The sequence below is a fragment of the Erythranthe guttata genome, chromosome 10 (genome assembly GCF_056151865.1).
Source record: "Erythranthe guttata isolate IM_541 chromosome 10, IM_541, whole genome shotgun sequence".
In the NCBI taxonomy this organism is placed as follows: Eukaryota; Viridiplantae; Streptophyta; class Magnoliopsida; order Lamiales; family Phrymaceae; genus Erythranthe; species Erythranthe guttata.
In genome coordinates this window covers 19,237,734-19,261,231 of record NC_142542.1, presented here as the reverse complement: position 1 = coordinate 19,261,231, position 23,498 = coordinate 19,237,734, and the positions used below count along the sequence as shown (strand labels likewise).

At 34.6% G+C, this 23,498-nt stretch overlaps 4 protein-coding genes and 1 long non-coding RNA gene across 5 annotated transcripts; 3 read left to right on the top strand and 2 right to left on the bottom strand.

Annotated features, from left to right (window-relative positions):
• The first annotated feature begins 1,015 nt into the window (after positions 1 to 1,015).
• On the top strand, positions 1,016 to 4,335 carry LOC105949377 (eukaryotic translation initiation factor 3 subunit E). Its single transcript, XM_012972677.2, has 8 exons — positions 1,016 to 1,433; positions 2,099 to 2,253; positions 2,576 to 2,803; positions 2,899 to 3,020; positions 3,131 to 3,350; positions 3,591 to 3,733; positions 3,881 to 4,018; positions 4,105 to 4,335. The coding sequence occupies exons 1-8, from the start codon at positions 1,223 to 1,225 to the stop codon at positions 4,202 to 4,204; spliced, it is 1,317 nt and encodes a 438-aa protein (XP_012828131.2). The 5' UTR covers positions 1,016 to 1,222; the 3' UTR covers positions 4,205 to 4,335.
• Positions 4,336 to 5,044: 709 nt separating this feature from the next.
• Positions 5,045 to 11,464, bottom strand: TPR15 (Heat shock protein DnaJ with tetratricopeptide repeat-containing protein). Its single transcript, XM_012972668.2, has 11 exons — positions 8,635 to 11,464; positions 8,210 to 8,449; positions 7,906 to 8,029; positions 7,409 to 7,561; positions 7,116 to 7,303; positions 6,957 to 7,023; positions 6,623 to 6,829; positions 6,202 to 6,440; positions 5,966 to 6,044; positions 5,727 to 5,867; positions 5,045 to 5,648 (listed from the first exon to the last, which is right to left on the bottom strand). The coding sequence occupies exons 1-11, from the start codon at positions 11,001 to 11,003 to the stop codon at positions 5,436 to 5,438; spliced, it is 4,020 nt and encodes a 1,339-aa protein (XP_012828122.2). The 5' UTR covers positions 11,004 to 11,464; the 3' UTR covers positions 5,045 to 5,435.
• Positions 11,465 to 11,642: 178 nt separating this feature from the next.
• On the top strand, positions 11,643 to 13,750 carry LOC105949414 (uncharacterized). The gene is made up of 3 exons (XM_012972721.2): positions 11,643 to 12,190; positions 12,466 to 12,542; positions 13,055 to 13,750. The coding sequence occupies exons 2-3, from the start codon at positions 12,512 to 12,514 to the stop codon at positions 13,531 to 13,533; spliced, it is 510 nt and encodes a 169-aa protein (XP_012828175.2). The 5' UTR covers positions 11,643 to 12,190; positions 12,466 to 12,511; the 3' UTR covers positions 13,534 to 13,750.
• Positions 13,656 to 15,833, bottom strand: CKX1 (cytokinin oxidase/dehydrogenase 1). The gene is made up of 5 exons (XM_012972719.2): positions 15,119 to 15,833; positions 14,869 to 14,996; positions 14,521 to 14,784; positions 14,168 to 14,430; positions 13,656 to 14,083 (listed from the first exon to the last, which is right to left on the bottom strand). The coding sequence occupies exons 1-5, from the start codon at positions 15,756 to 15,758 to the stop codon at positions 13,756 to 13,758; spliced, it is 1,623 nt and encodes a 540-aa protein (XP_012828173.2). The 5' UTR covers positions 15,759 to 15,833; the 3' UTR covers positions 13,656 to 13,755.
• LOC148767764 (uncharacterized) lies at positions 15,224 to 17,333 on the top strand. Its single transcript, XR_016033959.1, has 3 exons — positions 15,224 to 15,346; positions 16,652 to 16,745; positions 16,943 to 17,333. It is a non-coding gene; the product is annotated as an uncharacterized LOC148767764 (long non-coding RNA).
• Positions 17,334 to 23,498: the final 6,165 nt, after the last annotated feature.

Here is a 23,498-nt window from a genome sequence, read left to right as displayed (position 1 = left end):
TAATTGTTGGAGTGTTTGAGATGCTCTAATCCAATAATGTTATAATTTTAGTTTTGTCAACTAATTTAATTAATTCGGCAGAGCTATTAAGAGGTTAACTAATTTCTTAGTTATCCAATTGATATTATTCGTCGTGAAAATATTGCGTAAATTAAGATCAACTCTCGAGTTAAGGTTAAATTACGAAAAAAAACTCATTATATTTGGATAATTACAATCACCTCCCTCAACTATGTATTGTCTTACACGTTCATTTTTACAGTGTCAAATTTATCTAATGAAAGAAGGGTTTTTAAGTAAGACAATACCTTGTTGAAAGGATAGTTGTAATTACCCAAATAAAATGGGGATTTTCGTGATTTAACCTTATATCAGGAAAGCAGCCGTAATTTACCAAAAAATATTGATCGTATACAGAATGACGAATAAAAGCTTGTAATTTTGAATTGAATTTCCAAATATGAAAAATAATTATACGTAATTTATTGCCTTTGAAAATATCACATGTAAACCATTTGAGTTTGTCAAATTTGACTCGAGTTCGAAATTTTATTATAGAGAGCTCAACTCGTTTACAACCCTAATCTTAGTTCTAATAGCTCATTCTTACTCTTATATTGGGCTGAAATAAAACCCAATAAAGCCCAATCACCATCAACAAATGTTAGCCCAGTATATACATAGACTAACAAAGTTCTCGGATAAAAATCAGAAAATAAAAATATTTAAAATTTAGGTAAATTACATCCAAGCCTTCATTTTTTGATAATTACATCCAACCCCTAGAATTCGTAGATTTCTTACATTAACACTCTTTTCATTGTAGTGGGCTGGATGTAATTTCTAAAGAAAGAAGGGGTTTTCTTATAATTACACTTTACTTCAAGGATATGGTTGTTTGCAAACATATGACCAATTGGGCCTCTTTAAAAAAAAAATTTACTCATTTTTTAATTTACGGCCCAATAGGCCCACTTCAATACCTAAACTTTGTATCCTAGTATGAAATTTCAATAATTTTGAAGGGTATTTCTGATATTATCTCAAAATCCCAGCAAACAATCAGAAACCCTAATACCCAACCCCCAATTTCAGCGTCGTCTCCCCCACTCGTTGCGTATCAATCCCAAAGGTCTCCACACCACGACCGCCGCCGCCGGCCGTCGTCAGCAACCGCAGACGATTCTTCCGATCAGTTATTCAGGAAATCCAGAGATACGCAATGGCGGCGAAATACGACTTGACTCAGCGGATAGCGCCGCAGCTGGACCGGCATCTCGTGTTCCCGCTGCTCGAGTTCTTGCAGGAGAAGGGTTTGTACGCGGAGGAGGATATTTTGAAGGCGAAAATCGATCTGCTTAATCAGACTAACATGGTCGACTACGCCATGGATATTCACAAATCGCTCTATCGCTCCGACGACGTTCCGCAGGGTATGTGATTGTGTCTGCTCCCAATGCAATTCAATTCTTATTTGACAGTTGTTTTGTTTCAAAATAGGATTTTGTGAGGTATTGTGGATTGGTGAATGTGGGATTTTGGATCGTTAGGTGGATTGTTGATTGTTTGGGTGTAATTGCGTTTGATTTTTGCAAATTTAGGTAGTTGAAATTTTGTTCCTTAGAAGTTTATGTGATTTTTTTCCTACTTTAAATGCTAGCTCTGATTCTTCGGATTTTGACATCTACGTTCTTCGTGCAACTGGAGTTGGGGTCCTCTGGAGAATCGTAGATCTTAATTTTGCATGGTTTTGCTATCATTGTTTTTAAAATAGGAGTATTAATCGTGCCGATTTGGGTTCTTGTGGAGTTTAGTCGGGGAGGAGAGTACACACTGCATCAATTGGTTTTTTAGTTGTTGTGCTTGCCATATCTGATACATGTGTTCGTATTATTTGCAGTGTAGTGTTGTTTATGTGGGTTAACTTGTGAGGTTCTTATAATTGGTTCATGCAGACGATTTTGATTAACTGTGTTTTTCTCTATGTTAGAATTTCGCTTTTCAAATATATTTGGTTTTTATGTTTTCAAGATGAAGATGTTTTTAGCTTCGTTAATTGAATTATTATAAATTGTTTCTGTTTTCCTGTATGCTCTAGACATGGTGGATAGGAGAGCTGAGGTGGTCGGTAGGCTGAAGGCATTGGAAGAGGGAGCAGCTCCTTTGATGGCCTTTCTGCAGAATCCTAGTGCATATCAGGAATTGAGGGCTGACAAACAATACAATCTTCAGATGCTTAATGATCGTTATCAGGTTGAGTTTCGTTTACACTCTATACAAACTTAACTATTATCTTTGCTTTCAGAAGTTGTAGCATTGGCGACATTCTTACATTATTTATTGTTACGATACTATTTAAATAAGATCTAACATAGACGATGGGTTAATTTGTCATAATTCTACTGGTGATTTACTTGGTTGTTTCTCATTTATATTGACGTTGTTTCTCATTTATATTCGGTTGGTCAACTCATCTCTCTTGATTACTGTAAATATTGAGGTTAATAGGTTTTGAAAGTCTTGTGTTGAGATCTCGTAAGTTGTTTAACTGATAAATATTAATCTTGCTGTGCAGATTGGTACCGAGCAAATAGAAGCACTATATCAGTATGCCAAATTCCAATTTGAATGTGGAAACTATTCTGGGGCTGCTGATTATTTGTATCAGTACAGGGCCTTGTCCACCAATAGTGATCGGAGTTTGAGTGCTCTGTGGGGAAAACTTGCCGCAGAGATTTTGATGCAAAATTGGGACATTGCTCTGGAGGAACTTAATCGCTTGAAGGAAATAATTGACTCTAAGGTAGGTGATTGATCCAGATATATATTTCAATTGTTTATACTCTTCCCTTGTTGTCTGCAGCAAAGTTAATCTTGTAATCATGTATGCTTTTGCAGAATTTCTCTTCTCCGATGAATCAAGTTCAATGTAGAATATGGCTGATGCACTGGAGTTTATTCATCTTCTTCAACCATGAGAATGGAAGAATGCTGATCATTGACTTGTTTAATCAGGACAAGTATGAACGGAATCAATTCATACCTTCATTCAACCCACCCCATTTTTTATTAAAACACACACGCAATAAGTTTTCTTTCAGCATGTTCTGAACTGTAAAATCTCGTGCAGGTATCTTAATGCTATTCAAACGAATGCTCCACATCTCTTGCGTTACCTGGCTACTGCATTTATTGTCAACAAGAGGAGAAGGCCACAATTTAAGGAATTTCTAAAGGTGATTCAGCAAGAGCAGTACTCGTTTGAAGATCCCATTACAGAGTTCTTAGCATGTATATATGTCAACTATGACTTTGATGGAGCACAAAAGAAGATGAAAGAGTGTGAAGAAGTAAGTTCCCCTAACTAGAAATTGTCCTTGCTCACGTTTCTGAAGCAATTCATTGTACTTTCTGAAATATTGTTATACTAACTAAACATCACATGAAGCCGTCCAATTACAAACTCTTTTTCCATTCCTTCCTAGAATTAAGCAATTTATCTAAACTATGGATACACGTGTTTGGGCAAGAAGACTTGCTTAGGAAACTATCACGTTTCTGATTTTCTGAACCTTGTTATTTTGATGCAGGTTATATTGAATGACCCATTTCTTGGGAAAAGAATTGAAGAAGGAAACTTTGCCTCTGTACCTCTGAGAGACGAATTCCTTGAAAATGCCCGTCTTTTCATCTTTGAGACCTACTGTCGCATTCATCAGCGCATTGATATGGGGTATGTGAGATACCTCTGACAAAATGATTCGTTGATCTTTTTTTGATTCTCTAAATTTCGCGTGGCAAAACTTTCGAAATTCAATTACAGATGCATGCTTAATATATTATTCCATGTTTTTTCTGAGGTAACAATTTTGTTTGGCAGGGTGCTAGCCGAGAAGCTGAATTTGAATTATGACGAGGCAGAGAGATGGATACTGAATCTTATTAGGACATCGAAGCTTGAAGCTAAGATTGATTCTGAGACAGGAACTATTATTATGGAACCCAATCATACCAATGTGTAAGTTCTGCTGATACATCTTTATTTATTTATTTAAATTTTTTTTTTTTTTTTTTAACTGAGGAATTATATTCATCTGTTTTCAGGTATGAGCAGCTCATTGACCACACTAAAGCACTTTCCGGACGCACTTACAAACTAGTTAGTCAGCTTCTGGAACACGCTCAGACTCAGGCTGCTCGATAGATGTAGTAACCAACATTGCTTTTGACTGATAAAATGGTTTATTTATTTCTTGCAAATTTTGGATTATGGTGCAAACCTGTTTTATGTCATAAATTATTTCGATTTACTGCAAAAAGGAAACTTTTCCTAGAGTCTACGGTGATGATTTTATGTTATAATATCCACATGATGCACGCGTCGTATGTTATGTAGAGGTTCGTCGATTTCTGCACACTTGGGCCTCGTTTGGGAATGTTAGTGAAATTGATGAGATTGATTGAATAGATAAGAATATTAGTTTTACATCTTATATAACAAGACTTGGCTCAATCGCTCAATCGAATAATAAATAAACCATTTTCTCAAATATTATAGTATAGAAGATGTTTCAATATCTACTCAATAATTTTTCTCGTCGTCGAAAAATTGTTTAATTATTCTTTTATTAGAGCAACTCCAATGCTAAACATCAAAATTGGATTATTAAATACTTATTTGATAATTGAGATAATATTTTAATATTCATTTATAGTTTTATTTGATAATTGAGATAATATTTTAATATTCATTTATAGTTTATCTATTCCAACCATGGCCATCAAAATTAATAATCAATTGGAAGTTTTTTAGTATTTTTATTTGCAATTGCCACAAGGATGTATTTTTACATAAAAAAAGTTAGAATATCAAAATACTTACCCATTTTGATACTCCCATTGGAGTAGAAATTTTTAATTTTAGGATATCAAAAAAGTAGTTTATGAGTTCGATAATCCATTTAATACTCCCATTGGAGTTGCTCTTAGCCAAATAAATTACGAAAAATTGAATGCTAATAGTACACAATTTTTAGTGAAATAATTTGAGGAATAATTTTTGTCTTTGATGGGCTTTATTATGTCCATATATGTAAAAATGATTTTGGGCTGAACCATTTTGCAAATCAATAGGCCCATATGGGCTTATACAAAGATTTGTCCCTATATAACGCCAAAATAATTGACCTTTACTTATACAAAGATTATATAATTCATCCCCAAAAATTTCATCATCAATATCAATGTGCTCTATCTATTACACTCATCTTCATTATAACATGGCACTATCAGCAGCTATCATAGTTATACCATGTATAACTATCCAATACCACTACTACCAGTGGGATTTAACAAAAAATCGGCGAGTTTCGAACCCAAAAAAATTCTTTCAGCGGAATCTGGAATATTCCTTTAGTCGGTCATGGATAAACAGCTTACAAGTCTTCCCAGTGCCACCGTGAATGTGATCTTGATTCATTCCAATTCCGCCTGCTATTATTGTTTCTCTCAAATGAAGTACTAAAACCTGCTGCTTGTCTTCCAGACCAACCACTTCCTCGTTCGAACGGGGAACTGTAAGAAGTTGACGGGCGTCCAGAATCCCTGTAAATATTCCTCAACTCTTCTTCACTATCATACTTCGATCGCTGCAAGAAAATCCAATGCACCGATATTAAAGATCGGTCGTCTTTTTATACATATATATCCCTGGTTATTTTAAATACCTTGGAGGGATCGGAAAGTACAGCGTACGCCTCTCCAATTGTTTTGAATAGCCTATCAGCATCTTTGTATATTTTCTCGCCAAATTGCTTCCATAATGTTCCATCATCCCCAACATCACTCTTTGCAAAAACTTGACCAGCCTACACACATACCATAAACTAGGATGTATCAAAACAAGAATATCCAACAATGTTTAACCGCAGAATGACATAACTAAGAGAGATGTCTTATTAAAGACCTTGTCTGGATGATGCCTGAGAGCTGCCTTTCGATATGCTTTCTTGATATCAGATTCAGCATCAGATGCTTTGATTCCCCTGCCAAAAAATAAAAAGATTGATTCATGCTTTTTACATGCTCAAAGTACAGTATTTTCTATACTGGAAATAAAAAACGATGGCTTCACATGTATTTCAGTTTTCATCTCAATGCACGAATTTTAAAACTAAAATCAAATATGAATACTGGACTTACAAAATAAGGTAATGATCCAGAGAAATTTCCTTTTTAGACTTTTCTTCAAGTGATGAAAGACGACGGCGAGCTTTTCTTAAATCCTTCACACTGCCACCACCTGATTTACTTTGAGTAACATTTTGTTGACTTTTGGTTTGTGATTGACTTTCAAGAAGAGAGATCAGTCTCTGAAGATCATAAACTGCTTGCTTATAGTCCCTAATCATCTCGTGTAAAGTAGCTCTCCTTGAAATCGCCTACGTACAAAGCCAAGAACTTAGTTAACAAAGGTGGTTGTCAATAAACGACGTCCATAAAAATGCAATCTATATTTTTAGCTGCTAAATTTGATATTAGTTTAAAGTTTAAACTGTAATACAGTCGTATAAAATAATAATCCTATTCTTAGTAACTAATAATTATCTTTATTTATACCCACCTTTTCATAATTTTCATTGAGAGCGATAGCTACACTACAGTCTGCAATGGCATCAACAATTTGGCTTATTGATTGGTATGCAGCAGCACGGTTGCAGAAGCAGACAGCCAAGAAAGGGCGTGACTCGAAACTTTTCGATATAGCAGCATTATAATTCTCTATAGCGTCGGTATACCTTCCGGAATTAAAGGCTTCATTTCCCAATTTCTGTTTCGTGAACAAGAAAAGAAAGGGAAATTACTCTTTCTGCAATTCTAGAACTAAAGCAGTTATAAAATCAGAAGTATCTTAATAGAAACCTAAGCAACAACAGTTAACAGTTCATAATGCATACTTTCAAGCCCAAGAGTTCTTGTATAGTGGCAGCTAAAGCAATTGATTCCTGACTCACATCCTCAGACCTACATGATGAAATATGTAATTAACATTTCAATAAATAATTAAATATTTAAAGACATAACATAATTGCTGATTTATGGCCACTGAGTTTTACCCGGAGCTGACAGGCAACTTTTCTTGTTTTTCAATCAAATCAAGAGCCAGTTCAAGCCTTCCTAGACAATAGTGGGACTTGGCCAGCAGGTGGGACCTCCACAACATCAATTGATCAGCACCAAAATTCTTTCTGGCAATATCTAGAGTTTGTTCACAGTGTTGAATCACCTTGTCATACATCCGCAGCTGTACCAATAACATAGCCACATTAGGACATCGTCAGAACCTCGGAATAGTTTTGTATATGATAAAATTGAATGTGAAATAGGTGAGACATTAATCGGCACATACAATGCATAGAGCATCTCCTTTCATCTTGAGCAATCTCTCTGAGTAACGGCTTACTGACAACGCCTCCCCGATGTTCACTAGAGCACTGTTTGCAGCGGTATCGGTTCTTTCCAACAATAGTTTGGCAGACTGATCCATGTATTCAGCTACTCTCTGACAACCACAAAACCGTTGATCACATGATGACATATTTGTATATCAAATAAACAAGAATTCTAGTAAAGAAAGCTTCTTCGAGTTCAAACTCATCTCAGAAGAAAGAATCAAGAAATGTTGAAGTCTCAAAAGGTATCCATGGAAATCTAAGGTAAACCAATCTCTTGACACTAAGTCTTAATACAGTAGAATATGTCCGCAACATGCTTCTGTCTTGTTAAATGTATCAAATAGATAGATTAGAAGGAGACATATTAACATCATATTATTCACAATAAATTTTGTCTAACCAGAAATGGACAAGGGATAGTTGAGGACAATGACTAATAATAATTACTCACCTTTGCCTTTTGCAGGCCATCAGCAGCTTCAATTGTAGCTTTCCTATCTAAGCACAGGTCAGCACTCAAGCATTTTGTGTAACACTGAATAGCATCCTCAACTTCTCCCAACACCAAATAACAACTGCAAAATTATAAATAGCAGAGAGTTCATACATCCGGTAGACAGTTATTCCAAATAACATGAAAGAACAGTTAAGTTACATATAGGTAAATACTTTCAATTGCTGCATCTATTGTAGCACAGTATTGAATAGACAGAACACTGAGAACCAGAAAGACAAAATAAGGGCATAGTACTTACTTTCCAGCCCTTAATGTAACTTTCAAGAATTTTGGGTCTAGTTCAGTAGCTTTTGTGCAATCTTCTAAGGCTTCTCTCATTCTCCCAAGTGACATTCGTGTGGCAGCACGGTTGCTATAGCAGAGTAGAAGTGGCTTCATGGAGTATCCTAGGATATTGACATGTTGGACAGAATTGATTCCCATTGAGTAAAACTCCTCAGCTATAGAAAGTTTCCTAGCATGATAAGCCTGGTTTCCCCTGGAAAAAAAAGGATTATTCAAGTAATCCTAGTAAATGCTTGTAAACAATAGTTGATCATAAATCAACATCAAAACCAAACAGGCACAGAAAAAGAAAAAAAAACTCAGAATAAATTGTGTTTCCCTAGAACTAATGGAGAGGGGTAGATGTTGGAAAGAGATTCATTATTGAGACGTGCATACCTTGTTCGCCAATGCTCGCATAATTCATGAGTTGCAGTTCCCACAGATTCTTGCTCAGCATTTTCCTTGTCAGAATTACCGCCTTGGACTGTATGATTTAAACGATCTTTCAACTTATACTTCTTTACCTTGTATTGTCGTCTTATGGCCGACAGGCCATCTTGTGCAGGTAATGAAGGAGATAAATTTGACCCGCTCTCTTCATCATGAGGCCTTTCACAGGGTTCAGGTTTCTCGTTCAGTGAAAATTCTAGTTTAGTTCCAGTATCAATATATGCCTGCGAAGTATTACTAGCACTAGTATCTTGATAAGGTGAAAAATCCATGGGTGAACCCCAACCAGGAGACCTGTGATTTAACTGTGAACTGTCTTCTTTAGACACACTATCCTGGCTAAAAAACTGATGGACCACAGGTTTTTGCTTTGTCTTTCCGTTTCTCTTCTTTGATCTTCTGCTACCCAATAGCTTACTATTTGTATTATCCAACTTCTTATTTATGGCAGGGAATAAATTGAAGTTTGACAAGACAAATTTCGCATTTGGTGTGCTACAATCTGCATCCGACAACCCTAATTCAGCCACTTTGCTTGCCAAACTAATACTATCTTTCTCATTTTTATTCATAGATGGTGCCTCACTAAATTCCCCATCTAATTGGATGTCTATTCCAACAACAGATGGGAACAAAGATGAAGAAGGTCTGTTTGACTCGGAGTTATTGCGTGTCGAGTGACTCACATCTGGAATCGCCTCATTCATATTTACCGGAGGATTCTCCTTTTCAAAACCAGACTTTTTCTGGTCATTTCCAAATACAAACACATTATCGTTATTCACAGAAAAGTTAGTATTGTTAGAATCAACTTCAGATTCACCGACGTTCAATCGCTTCATCTCTTCTGATATACTAAATGCAGGACCTTTCTCAACAGAGCCACCTGAACTATTATTGTTTTGAAATTTAGAGTCAATATTTGAACCAGTACTACGGTTATCCTGCCTGGAACCATTACAATCTTCCGTTTCCCCCCCATTCAATTGATCCATGCCACTAAAAAACTTGATAGTTCCATCAGAATTGCAATGCTCTTTGCCTTTGGGTCCTCCAAAAACAAAAACACCACTGGTCCCATCTGTAAAGCTAGACGTACCCACACTTGGAGGAATGGGTTTTTTTTCCAAATCCGTGCCTAATTTAGCATCACTATCATTCCAACCAAACACAAATTTTACATTATTTTCGCTACTACTGTCGTTCCAATTAAATGAGAACTGAGAGCAAGGATGACAGACCTTTTTGGAATCTCCAGAAGCATCCAATTCAACTTTACCCGTCCTATCAAATTCGGCATTTTGAGCACCTTTATCAGACTCACCGTTGTCCATGACTTTCCCAGATTCTTGCTTCTCTAGATTTGAACTGAACACAGAAGATGCACTTGTTGCTGCACCAAATACAAATTTTGCACTGTCAAGGTTCCCAAACTCACCAACACTAAAATGCAAATCGGACTTCTTTGAATCTTGCTGGTCTAAGTTCCGTGAGGATGGGTCATACTTACGTGAACCAAACACAAATTCAGTTTGATCAGATTCATGGAACTCATGAACCTCTGATTGCCCCAAATCTCCTCTAGACGCTTCTGCACTGAAATTTGAATACGAACCAGACTCACTTCTAGCAACATCGAAGACAAACTGCTGTCTTTCCGAATTCGTATCCGTTGGCAATCCACAATTGTTTGGACCCGAAACAGAACCCCCACCTGGCAAATCCACATACGTCACAGAACCAGCCCTAGAAGCTCCAAGTAGTGAACTCACAGTTTCTTTCGCCGAGTCTACATTTGAGCTATCTTTGCTCGAGGAAAACAAAACTTCATCACCCTTATTCCAGTGTAAATTGCTTGTGGAGTTATTAATGCTAGAACCAAACAAGGTCTTCCCACTCCCTAATCCCAAACCAAATACAGAATCATTCAAATTACCACCAAAACCTAATCCATTCCCATGTTGATCAATGTTCCCATTTGAATCACCCACCCTCACACTCCCATTTGGCTCAGAATTTCCATTACTACCCTCAGACTCATTCCTCAACTCAGCGTCAAACTTAATCCCACCACTAAAATCACTAAACCCATTCAAACCCAAATCACCTTTCACAGATTTTCCATCTTGATGAACCGCCATTTGTTTCCTCCTTATCTTCATCAGCCTAGGCCTCGACCGACTCGAAATATTCGATTTTTCAGGACCGATTTTCGATTGATTAAATCCAGCAGCATCAGTCGCACCTGCAGAAAAATTAAAACCCTGCATCGAAGGGAAATCGGGTTTGTGTGGAGAAGCTATCGGAGGTGACATTTCGGAGCTAGATTCCGGCGGGGTGGTGAATTTGTGGGGGCTAATTGGGGATTTTGTCCACAATCGGCAACAAAAAACGTAAGAAGGACAGAGATTTTGGGGATTGATCTGCTTGAAATGGAAGAGATGAAAGCTACAGATATCCGAATTTTCGGTAACTTTTTTGAAATTATGGGAGGGTTTTTAGGTTTTGGGGTTTTTTTTTCTCATTTGAATTTTGATTAATTTGAACGTTACTGTTACCTTATAAACACTATTGTTACCTGTTTAGTGGCGTGTTTGGCTGTTTACATAAAAATAGAAAAAAAAACACTTGAAAGTTGTTAATTCGATATTAACAACTTACATGCTCGTATTAAGAAGAACATTGCCGCGAACACTTCAATTTCTTAATATATTCATATTTTATGTCATACTTTTTGGAATATGCCGATAAACTCATGTGTGTCAAATGTCTCGTCGATCCATAATCCCTTGTCTTCGTATGGGGGTTGGTAATTTGGATTCGGTTCCACGAATCTGATCAGATTCGATTCGATCCACGTGGACTCTGTTTTTATTAAATTTAGTTAGAAATAAAACGGACTAAGTCGATAACTTTTAAAAACTTGATCGATGTGGATCCACTTTGGATCTATTGAAAATTGATCAAGAAAATGAAGTGGACCCAATTAAATCCCAAAACAAATCTCTCAAAATTAAAAATTAAAAAGTTAAAAAATAAATATGATTTCTCAATTCTTAATTTCCAAATCGTCAAAAAATCCTAGCCAATCATCACTTCTCATATTGTGCATCCGCCGCTGTCTCCGTCGCCACCGTTGCCTCCACGCCTCCCGTATGTAGGGGCTCATTCAACCGTCGTCAACACGACCCGTCTCTCTCTCTCTCTTGAGTGGCAGTTTGTTAATTACTGTCGAATGGCAATTTTGTAATTACTATTGTTTTTAGAATTACAAAAACAATTGGGGAAAAGAAAAAAAACGATGGAATCAAACAGGCCCTAAAGTTGGAGATTTTGTTTTTCCGAGGTTATTCCCCCATAACCAAATGGTGTTTGGCGTCGCACAAACGCAAGCCACGTGTCCAACACGTTAGCTGTTTGAGAATACTGCTTTACTTCAGCTCTACGAGTAAACAACCTAAAACCAGACAACCGCCGCCAGCTTCTCACCGGTGCCCAAGATGTACTAAAAACCCCTCTCTCTCTCTCTCTCTCTCTCTCTCTCTTAATTCATGTTCGTCTGCGTGCAGAGGGTTTTGCTTTTCTTTAAATTTGCTTAATTTGTGTAGCTTAGATTCCATGATATATACTTTTTTTTTGAGAGAGAGAGATTGTTGCTGAGATAATATATCTGAATTTTATTCAGACATAAATTGAGCTATCTAAACGTCGTCGTTTGCAATAAAATTGTTGTTTATCAAATATGATTTTGAGCTTCTCAAATTGTTGTCATTGCAGATGCTAAAGAAGTGATATATATACATCTTAAAAGTTGCTACCAATCATGGAGTTTGGCTCATACGAAACTACCCAAGGTATTTTTAATTTTTTTTCAAACAAAAATGGATTATTTTTATGAAATTTGTGGAAGTTTTACATATGGAATGCTGTAATTTCAATTTCTCTACAGTTTTAGTCTTCGTCTCTGTTATTCGTGTTTCGAGCATGGGGTTTACTAGAAGAAAAAAAATCGAATTATAGCGTATCTATTTTTGAAAGTATTGTCATACGTTTTTTTCGATTGTAATGTGGCTGTTGCCTCGTGTATAATTGTTTCGCTAAAATCAACTATTTGAGAAAGCAACTCGTAAAATTTTGGAATTTGCATCAGATACCTATATATGAAGCAGCAGTTAAACGAGATGTAATTCTTCGTGTCTCGTTTATATTGTTTGGTAGATAAGGTGATGCATAAGGGACATCAGCTATTTTCTTTAAAAAGGAAAATTATGAAAAATCGAAAACAGAGAACATGGCTGGAGTGCTTCAACAAACCAAAATTATTTCGTATTATTAACCGGCCTCTATTTTCTTCTCCCAAAAACAGATAAGGGTAACAGCAGCTCAAAGAAAGACACTCCTGCCCCTGGAGATACTGTCGGAGAAGTAAATGCCGAAGCTCGTATAACTACCGATGAAGTCATTTTGGCTGGTGGCTTTGGAGCCACCGATGACATCAGCACTATCCTACCTATTGCACGTGATTGCACTGATTTCGAGGACCATCTTCGCAAAGTTGAGGGCTACGAAGATTCTGCTGAAAGAGTGTCCGATCCTCCGAAAAACATTATCAACAACGGTAAAGATGCTGCGTACGAAGCGGTAAATATCGAAGCTTCCGTAACTTCCGATGAAGTGACACGGGCTGGAGGGTTTGGAGCAAGAGATGATATAAGTAGTTTCCTTCCAATTGCGAGCGATTTCACTGATTTCGAGGCCAATATACGTGACGCACGAGGCTATGAGGATTTGAACGAAGAAATCAAAAGACCTGGTCTTGGCTGGAGTAGTGAAACTAATAAGTGAATCGAGTGATGTATCTGATGTTTTAAGTAATTTTCGGACTTCAAATAGTAAGATTTTTTTTAGAGCACTAAAGCGCGTTTTTTTTTATAGTAATTCTAATTGTAAAATTCGCCCGAGGGAAGTACAAAACATTCTAGAAGTATTTACACTTAAAAGTGGCGTTTGCCTATCTTCTTAGAGCTCTTATATATATATTAAGTGATAATATTTCGGCTTTTTTAATCACTGTAGTGCGAAAGCTTTTTTCCTTTGGAATATTCTTTGTCCAGGAGCTAGGATTGCCAAGGGGTCGTAACTCGATTTTCTCCGGCAGAAAACTTCCCATTGATCGCCGAAGTGAGCTTTCCACTCTTCTCGAGTGGTGTAATGAGGTAAGTACTGTTTAATTCCGAGGTGGGGCCCACCGCAATAACTCAGGATTTTCTTGTTCTGTGTTAGAATATGTTCTAGCCCGTCTTTTCCGGTGGAAGAAGGCATTGCCGAAGATAGAAATGCCACTAGGTAGAAAACATCTTCGTCGGGTGTGATTAAGGATGTCCTGTGTTTCCATCTGTGGTGTAAGAATGAAGATGGAAATTAGATACTAATTTGGAAATAGACAACCTTAATTAGTTGTGTGATTGAGGTTTAGTACTTTGATTTGTTGACAGGGTAGATTAGGACAGGGCCATTGCTTGTATCTTTGAGAATGTTGCCGAAAACTTCGTGGGCAAAATCGTGAATACTTCTTTTTGGAACGAGAAGGTTTAGCCATGGGTGAGGAACATCCCACAAACCCTTTTCCTTTAGTTTTATTTCGGACACGTGGACGCGGTCAAGAAAATCGATGTAAGAAACTTCCGACAGAAAAAGAGTGGACTTGATGTAGTTCAGTTCCGATAAGAGGGTATCGATTTCCTGCATGTGAAAGGGCGAAAATTCTTTACTTCGGAAGCAATTTTTTTTTTTTTTTTGAGATAAACGCACAAAAAGGTAAAAGATTCTGACCTGATTAATGTGATTGTCGGATTCTTCGGGATTGTAGTATTTTGCAACTTCCAGGCAAAACAGAATCTTGCCTTCGGAAGTGAACTCGTTCGCCTGAACAGGATCTTTCGGGTTGAAAGACGATCTCCAGTTGTTTAATAAGCCAGTTCTGTTTATAATGACGAACCCTTCTACATAATCGAATGAATTTGCGGAAGATATTATTCGCTCTTGATCCTTGGCGAATGTCGAAAAGTCTGCGTAAAGTGCTCTGATCCATTTAACCTGAAAGACATACGTTATATATATAAAAAAAAAAGAATCTTTTTTTCGTAATTAATATTTCTGTTGGTTTATTACAAATGTTACCATTTTCGGGGCAGGTTCTAAGGCGATTCTAGCCTGTGTAATGATTCCAAACTGTCCTAATCCTCCAAGAACAGCATGAAACAGATCGCTGTTCTGCTCCTCCGAACAAGTCGCCACTTCTCCTCTGCCTGCACGAAAAAAAAAAATGTTAAGGTTAGTACATTACAACGATTTATGTTTTCCCACTACTAACTTTCTTGATTCTTGAAAAAAAAAAGAAAAAAAAATTCTTGCAACATAGATTTATTACCAGTGACAACTTGCAATCGGTAGACATTATTAATCTGCGGGCCATGTCGGAAGGCTTGCCCGCTAATTCCAGCGTTCGATAAAGTCCCACCGACTGTGAGGTGAAGATAGTCGGTCCAAGATTTCGGCGCTAAACCCTTTTTAACACTCTCATGCAGAATATTTATCCAAAGCTCGCCAGCCGACACGTCTACATACGGCCGTTTGCCTGTCTGAAAACTCATCTCAGGTACCCTTAAAGATTCCATTTTTATTACAACACCTTTATAAGCCTGTGCTTGGCCTTCTAAAGAGTGGCCGTGGCCTCTCGCAGCCACCGTGAGTTCAGAATTTAGACCTAAATCGAAAACATATTTTATGATGGAAGAAATATCGGAAATTGATTTAGGGTTCAAAACGGCCGACGGCATTAGATGGTGTCTATTGCCAAAGTCGTTTGCTGCATGCTCGACGTTCGTGAACGATAAACGACCGTCGAATTTTATATTCGCCATCGATGAATTTACGGTTAATGGGGTGAGAAAAGGGTGGTTAGATGAACAAAGATGCTCCTTGTTTATCATGAAACTAAGACAGAAAAGTAATCCAAGAAAGGAAAAAGTTTGTTTCTTTAAGAAGATGTGAGATAGTGTAGAGAACATTTTGCTTACAGAATACTAAGGTTTTTCTTTTTCCCTTTTAATGTGTGTTTTCTCTTTGTCTGTGAATCAAAGTGTGTCAAGGGGGTGAATTTAAAGAAGGGTTTTTTTTTTTTTTTTAAAGATTTAATTATAAAGAAAATCGAAGGCGGGCCCGTATATTAGTTTGTGTTAGTGGAGATATATGTATGTACAAGGAAAATAAGATTTTTACTCAGATTAATTGATTGTGTTAAATACTTTATTTTAGGGCTAATTTGAGCAAATATATTAGTACACATGGACCAATCAGCAAAGTGTTTCACATGTTGGGAACTTTATGACTTCATTCTTGGTGCAAGGTGATTCTGTATGTTGTCATAAATGCACTATTTGTCAGATGGTGGATATGTAATGAATTATGTTAATTTTTTTTTTTAATATATTTTTTTTAATTAAGGAGATGTTACATACAATTTACATACATGTAAGTAATTTGAGTTTAATTTGTGTTGGAAATGAGTGAAGAAAAAAAAGAACTAAGGGATGAGGAGGCGCCGGCCCCTACCTGATGCAACTCTGTTATAAAGTCAAATGTGATTCAGAAAGTCGAAAAGTTTCCTGTTTTGGAGTTTGGCCAACCTAACATGCCTAATATTTTTTGTTCCTTTTTTTGTTGATTATATTTTTTATTAATAGACATAAATATATGTGAGTGCATGTTTATGTCTGAAAACCATAATTTTCTTGCTGCCTTTAAATATACATTACAAATCTCTTGTCTGAAAACAAGAATTATTATTATGTAATAATAATACTAATAATATTTCTAGAACTTTGTCTCCTTCGATCCAAATTTTTTTTTTTTTTTAATAAATTGTGTGTGTGTGTGTGTGTGTGTGTGTGTGTGTGTGTAGGGGCCTGTGTGGAAGGAATACTGGAGAATAAAAATGGGGAAAGTGGTGGGATGTGGAGATGACAGTCTCAAATGGGGAGACACTGAGAAAAAAGGTTTGAAACTATTATTACACTTTTGTCTTTAATTTGGAGTCTTTGATTCCAGCACTTGTACACTGTCTACATGATTCTGCTGCTGTCAAACTTTATATAACATCTACTGTGTTTATATATTCTATATTCTCATATATATATATATTTAATATTTTTTAAAAAAAAATTATTTGATGTTTTGGAGTGATTCTTGATAGGTATCAATGGCCAACCTGTAGACCACACTACAAGTTCAAAATGCTGGCGTGGAAATTTAAATTCGTAGTCGAAATAATGATTTTTAAAACCGGACCAAGCATAGAAGAAGCCTGATAGCCAATTGGGTTACGGTTGGATAGCGTTGTACTCGTTCGATCGGATTTCTTGTTGTTTTCTAAACAACTTATCAGACGTTAGAGCTTATCAGCTGTTTAAAATAATCTCAGCCAAACCGGCTCTAAAACATTTTTTGGGTAAATTACACTTATACCTCTGAAGTATGTTAAAATAACTTTAAAGCCGTTGTAGTATTGGTAATTACAACTAAACCCGTGAAACAATTACATGAGCCAGTATTTCATGTATTTCATGTCTTGAGGATCGATATGCACTTTATTTGTTTCACGCGGGACAATTAATGTTACTATAAGAAAAAATTTATAAATCTTATATAAAAATAACAAGGATTTAAGAAATGCACGGAGAATCATGTCACCTCCTAAGTCTATGTTGTTTTCACCACCGCCTGATGCTAATAGTCCGTTAAAATTCTAACGGAATAACGTATCCAATGCATTATTCGTTTAGGGTTTCTCACCATGTTTCAGGGCTTTGATTGTAGTTATTAATACTACATGGACCTTAAAGTTATCTTAGCATACACCAGGGGTCTAGGTGTAATTTACCCCTTTTTTTTGGTGTATGTAGTGGTGTGTGTGGATTTATAGTGGTTAGGTTATGATGGTAAGGAGATATTCTTGTACTATGATAAGATACTATTTGCTATATAGGGAACGTACAAATAATACCTCAACTGTGTCCAAATCTTGTACATTTGGCATATTGCAATAAAACCCCCTGTTTATGGCATTTGTCACTTTTCACCTTTTATTTAATTTATTGGAAAATATTGTCACACAACCTTTCAAAGTCTAGCATCTTATCATTTTACTCTATGGTACATTGATTCGGATCGATTTTTATTTTTGTTTCTAATATCCAGTTTCAGATTTGAAAAGATTTCCAACAAATATCTTTTTGGAAAACATATATATGAAATTAGAATATTGAAAATTGAAATGAAAAATTAATTATCACAAAATTCGAGATTTTTCTAGTGGAATCGAGTGAATTCAAAAATGCCGTTCCAATTTTCATCTTACTTACATGGAGTGTGAAATGTAAAATATATTTCTAGTAATTTCACAATACTGCATTAAATTTATTTTTCCTGTATTACCCATATTTATCCCATCATAATTTGATCAAGATTATGTTAGTCTTTTTAATGTGTTTCTCCTAAAACCGAGAAACATTTATTGAAGTTCTTCATACTTGTGTAAAGCCGAAAAACGAATATTATTGAAACTGATCATGGTTTTTACGAGTCGTCTTTCAGCAACCAATAATTGCGTTCGACAAGAAATTAGAAGTAAATATATAATAAAATCAAAAGAACAAAAAGAATGAACTTAAGTGCTTTATTGACACATTAATAATAATGTATTAAGATTTAGTTTAGTGCTGAATAATGATTGTTGTTTCTTCCTTAATCTTAATTAATACCGTGACGCATGGAATTATAATATGATGTGGTTCCCGACAAATATTTCGATAAATCATGTAATAATTAATAAACGAAAAGGGACGATTTCTTTAAGGATGACTAGATTATCTATATAAACTACCGAACGGTTGGAGCAAGTCAGCTTCTATGTATCAATTGATTCAAATTCGAATTCCCGTTTTTCCAACTTCTATTTCTACAAAAGTTTTTGAAACCACCACCTAACTCTTGATGTAATTTTTCAACTTTCATTTTTTTTCTAAATTAATATAAATATTTCAATTTGTTTAATACAAATATTTCATTTTATTTTTTTCTTAATAATATGTATATTTTTTCTTAATTAATATATATATATATATTTCATTTTTGTTCCTTGCCCAATAATGGTGTGACTTAATGTTAAAAGGCACGCCAATGCAAGTGGTTGCATTATATATCCTTTTTCCTGTTTTGGAAATTTTTCCTATTTAATATCAGTCTTGTAAAGCCATTTTTAGTATTAAAATAAATAAATAAATAATAAGAGCCAATTATTTGCATCAAACATCCCATCCAAAATAACTTCACTAAGGTTCATTATTTCATGCAATAAATGAGACATATGCAAGTTGGAGAATAACATTTAAATTTGGTATATTCCAATTGCAAAACAATAATGCAGTTATCGAGAGCTGGTCGAACCACAATCGAATATCGTGAACGCTTATATGTGTGTTGAATGACTATAAAACTATGTTTGCATTCATTACAGTCCATTAATTTTAGAATGATTTATTGCGTTCGAGTACTAGTAATATATAATTATATATTATAGTATGTAAATAAAATAGGGTACATAGCAGTTAACCCCCTATAATTTGAATATTTTGCATATGAACCCCTTGTATAATTTATAGCCCCATAGCCATAATATTTTATTCAACGCAACCGACCAGCCGGAGGAAAAAGAAGACCAAAAAACAGTGAAGCATAATTGCACTAGATACGTTATATTGTCAACCATGTTAGTTAATATTTAATATTTAATATTGTATAATATATAAAATAATATATATATAGTTCTAATTGGTCGGCTGAAGAATATGGACAAATACGAATGTGACCTCGTACGTTGGTAATAACTAATAAATTCAGTATATTTAATTATAAGTTAGGCCAAGTTTACTGTATGCCTATACCAATAATAATATATATACAATAATAAACTAGGGTAAATTACAAACACCCCCTTGAGGTATGGTCAATTTACAAAAAAAACCCCTCTTGTTTGGATAATTACATCTAACCCCCTCAACTATGATTTGCTCTTACACTTCCACTCTTATGGTGTCAAATTCAACATAATCATCTAGATTTAGTGTAATGTGCTCTAGTTTGTACTCGTTATGCGTAAAAATACAGTTTCTGATGCACCACAATCTGATATATACATGCCAAAAAACACATATTATGATCATCTTGCTTCAAAATGTAGAGTTCAAATGGGATAAAACGGGTAAAAAAGTGATTATAATATTCCATATAATCTCGAAGATTCCACTAAATTTGAGAAGTTGAGGGGTGGTTGTAATTATCCAAACAAGATGGGGGTTTTCGTAATTTGTCCATACCTCAGGGGTACGTGGTTGTAATTTACCCAATAAACTATTACCCCAGCTACTAGTATCATCAAATCAAACCTTCAATTATTCAACAACATTATATGTATTTATACTTAATTTAATTTGATTTATGAAAAGAAAGTCCAATAATTATGCTGGACAAAGAATTCAGCCATTTTGGTCTAACATGAATAGCTCACACGTAGACATGTCACATAATTAAAATGATGTTTAATTAGAATGAAACATTATGTTAACTAATTAATTAATAGAATATTGTGATTTAGTAATTAAATATTTAATTATTACAATAAACAAATGCGTGTCTTATAAAGGAGGCCGACAGCAAGTATATAATATAAGCTAAGATGAGATAATATATAGTACAATAATACTTATGATGTTCCCTAATCCTATCCTCTTTTATATTCTACTCTAAATCACATGCCTTTTATTCCCCTAATGTAGCTATATATATATATATATATTTTTTTTTTGCTAATATGTATTTTTAATTTGATGACTCTTTAATTAATAAACCCATCAATATTCTATAGAGATGAAGCCAATTTTAAATATGGTGATATATATATATATATATATATATAGAAAGAGAGAGAGAGAGAGAGAGAGAGAGAGAGAGATCACATGAACCCTAGATCATAATAAATAACAATAAATAGGTTCAAAATTATACCAAAAATGATGTGATATATGCCATTTCTGAGTTTGCACTTCTTTAATTTGTATCTCTTTAGTATTAGTTAAATATAATTTGTATATTAAAAGGAACTAAAAGTTGCAATTGAACCCCATCAAATGTCACTCATCACTACATGTGCAAATATAGCTATTATTTGTCCCACCACCTTATTAAGTCTTTGCAACCAAATTAGTCAATAAAACTACCAAAAGCTCTACGCATTAGTTGAACTCTCAACTCTCTCTCTCTCTCTCTCTCTCTCTCTCTCTCTCTCTCTCTCTCTCTCTCTCTCTCTCTCTCTCTCTCTCTCTCTCTCTCTCTCTCTCTCTCTCTCTATATATATATATATATATATATATATATATATATATATATATATATATATATATATATATATATATATATATATATATATATAGTAATATAGGTAGCTAGCTAGCTAGGGTTAGTGACATAACTAATTCATTTCAAAGTTTGAATTACATATCGAAAGTCTGATATTGACGTACATGTTCACATGCATGATGCGTATGTGTGTGTGTGTGTGTGTGTGTGTGTGTGTGTGTGTGTGTGTGTGTGTGTGAAGATATATATATTCTGGATAGATTGTTGATGAAGATAAGTGATCGATAGAAACTGGAAAAGCATATATATATGCTGTCTGAAATTAAGGAGTGTACGTACTGCAGTTAAATGCATGCAAAACTGTTTCTTTAATTAGCAATAAAATGTTTGTAGTGGAATTTAATTAATTAATTAATAGGTAAGTAGGTTGAAGAAAAAGGAGCAGATCTAATGAATTTAACAAATTATTGATCGCATTTGAAAATACCAGTAAATAGTTGGATCGCATGCAAATTAATCAAATCGAATATTAAAAAGGAACACACGTAAGCAAACATATATATATGCGCCTTAAATCATTATGCACGATAATGTTTTATTTTATTTTATTTTATTTATTATTATTATTATTATTATTATTATTATTATTATTATTATTATTATTATTATTATTATTATTATTATTATTATTATTATTATTATTATTATTATTATTATTATTATTATTATTATTATTATTATTATTATTATTATTATTATTATTATTATTATTATTTTGCTAGTTTTCAACAACTAAATGCTTCATTTTTCTTGACCACAAAAGGCAAGTGGAAGACAATGACAAGACTCCCTAAAAGTACAAACAGAAAAACTACATAATATTATTCCTATAATTTTTATGTCAGCAACTGCGTCATCACATTAGCTAAAAAAAATAGGGTAAATTACACTCACATCCCTGAGGTATGCTAAAATAACATTAAGGTTCCTGTGGTATGGATAATCACACTCACCCCTGAAACATAGTTAGAAACTTTAATGGAATAACGCATTGGATACGTTATTTCGTTACAGCTCTAACAGACTATTAGTATCAGGAAGTGGTGGAGACAACATATTAAAAAGCTGTGGGTGATTTTAAAATTGATGGGGGAGCCATGTCACCCCCTAACCCTATGTTGTCTCCACCACTAGCTAAAAATAATAGTATGTTAGAACACTATCGGAATAACGTATCCAGTGCATTATCACATTAGAGAGTTTCTAACTATGTTTTAGGGGGTTGAGTGTAATTATCGATACCACAGAGACCTTAAAGTTATTTTAGCATACTTCCGAGGCGTGAGTGTAATTTACCCAAAAAATTAAGGATTTTTTGTGTATATATATATATATATATATATATATATATATATATATATATATATATATATATATATATATATATATATATATATATATATATATAGTCAGGGCCCGAGTTGAAGCTCGTTACACATGCTTGACTTCGTATGATTTACGTCTCGTGTATTTTACAAGTTACATATTGCATGAGTGCCGATTTATTGCACGATGACGTAATTTATCCGGTGCCGATTTATAAACACGTATTATCTAATAAAAAAAAAATTATAGTTAAATTAAAGACAGTAGATAAAGTTATGCAAGAGAAAAAAAAAACATGAAATGACATCTTAAAAAGATGGATGTAAATTAGTTGGTGGTTATGGGGCCTATATCACATGTTACATTCACACAATATATAAGCACTATAACTTACAAAATTTTGAGCACACACTTGTAGGAAGCCCAATTTCGTGGCCCGTCAGCAATTGCTTGGGATGCTGCCACGTGGATCAGTTCCAAAGACATTGCTTATCTTATCAACAAAAAAACCCTACATTTAGCAGTAATACGTGTCTTATCATTCTTTGTTGGTTACGTTGAATTTGGAGAAAACATGTCATTTTCCTCATAGTAGTGATTAATTAGTGGTCACGAGGGGATTTTTTTTATTTTTTTATTTTATTTTTCTTGTAAGAAATGTTTGATTGGAATTTGGAAACGGAAACACGTGATGAGAGTTATTTCAATAATTAGAGTTGGGGTTTTAGCTCGTAAATTTCTTTTGACTAGTTGAGTTTCATATTTCGACAATCCCGCATCGTTTAGGCCTTCGGAATCCACTTGAAATTTTATCATAGTTAGAATTCTAACAAGTCTTGGCATGAAAGTTAAATTTTGAAGGAAAAAAAAATCATTGAAAACTCCCTCAAAACTATTTTTGTATAGCTAACATCCCGTTCGAATATATTTTGAATTTGCCAGAAATCTCT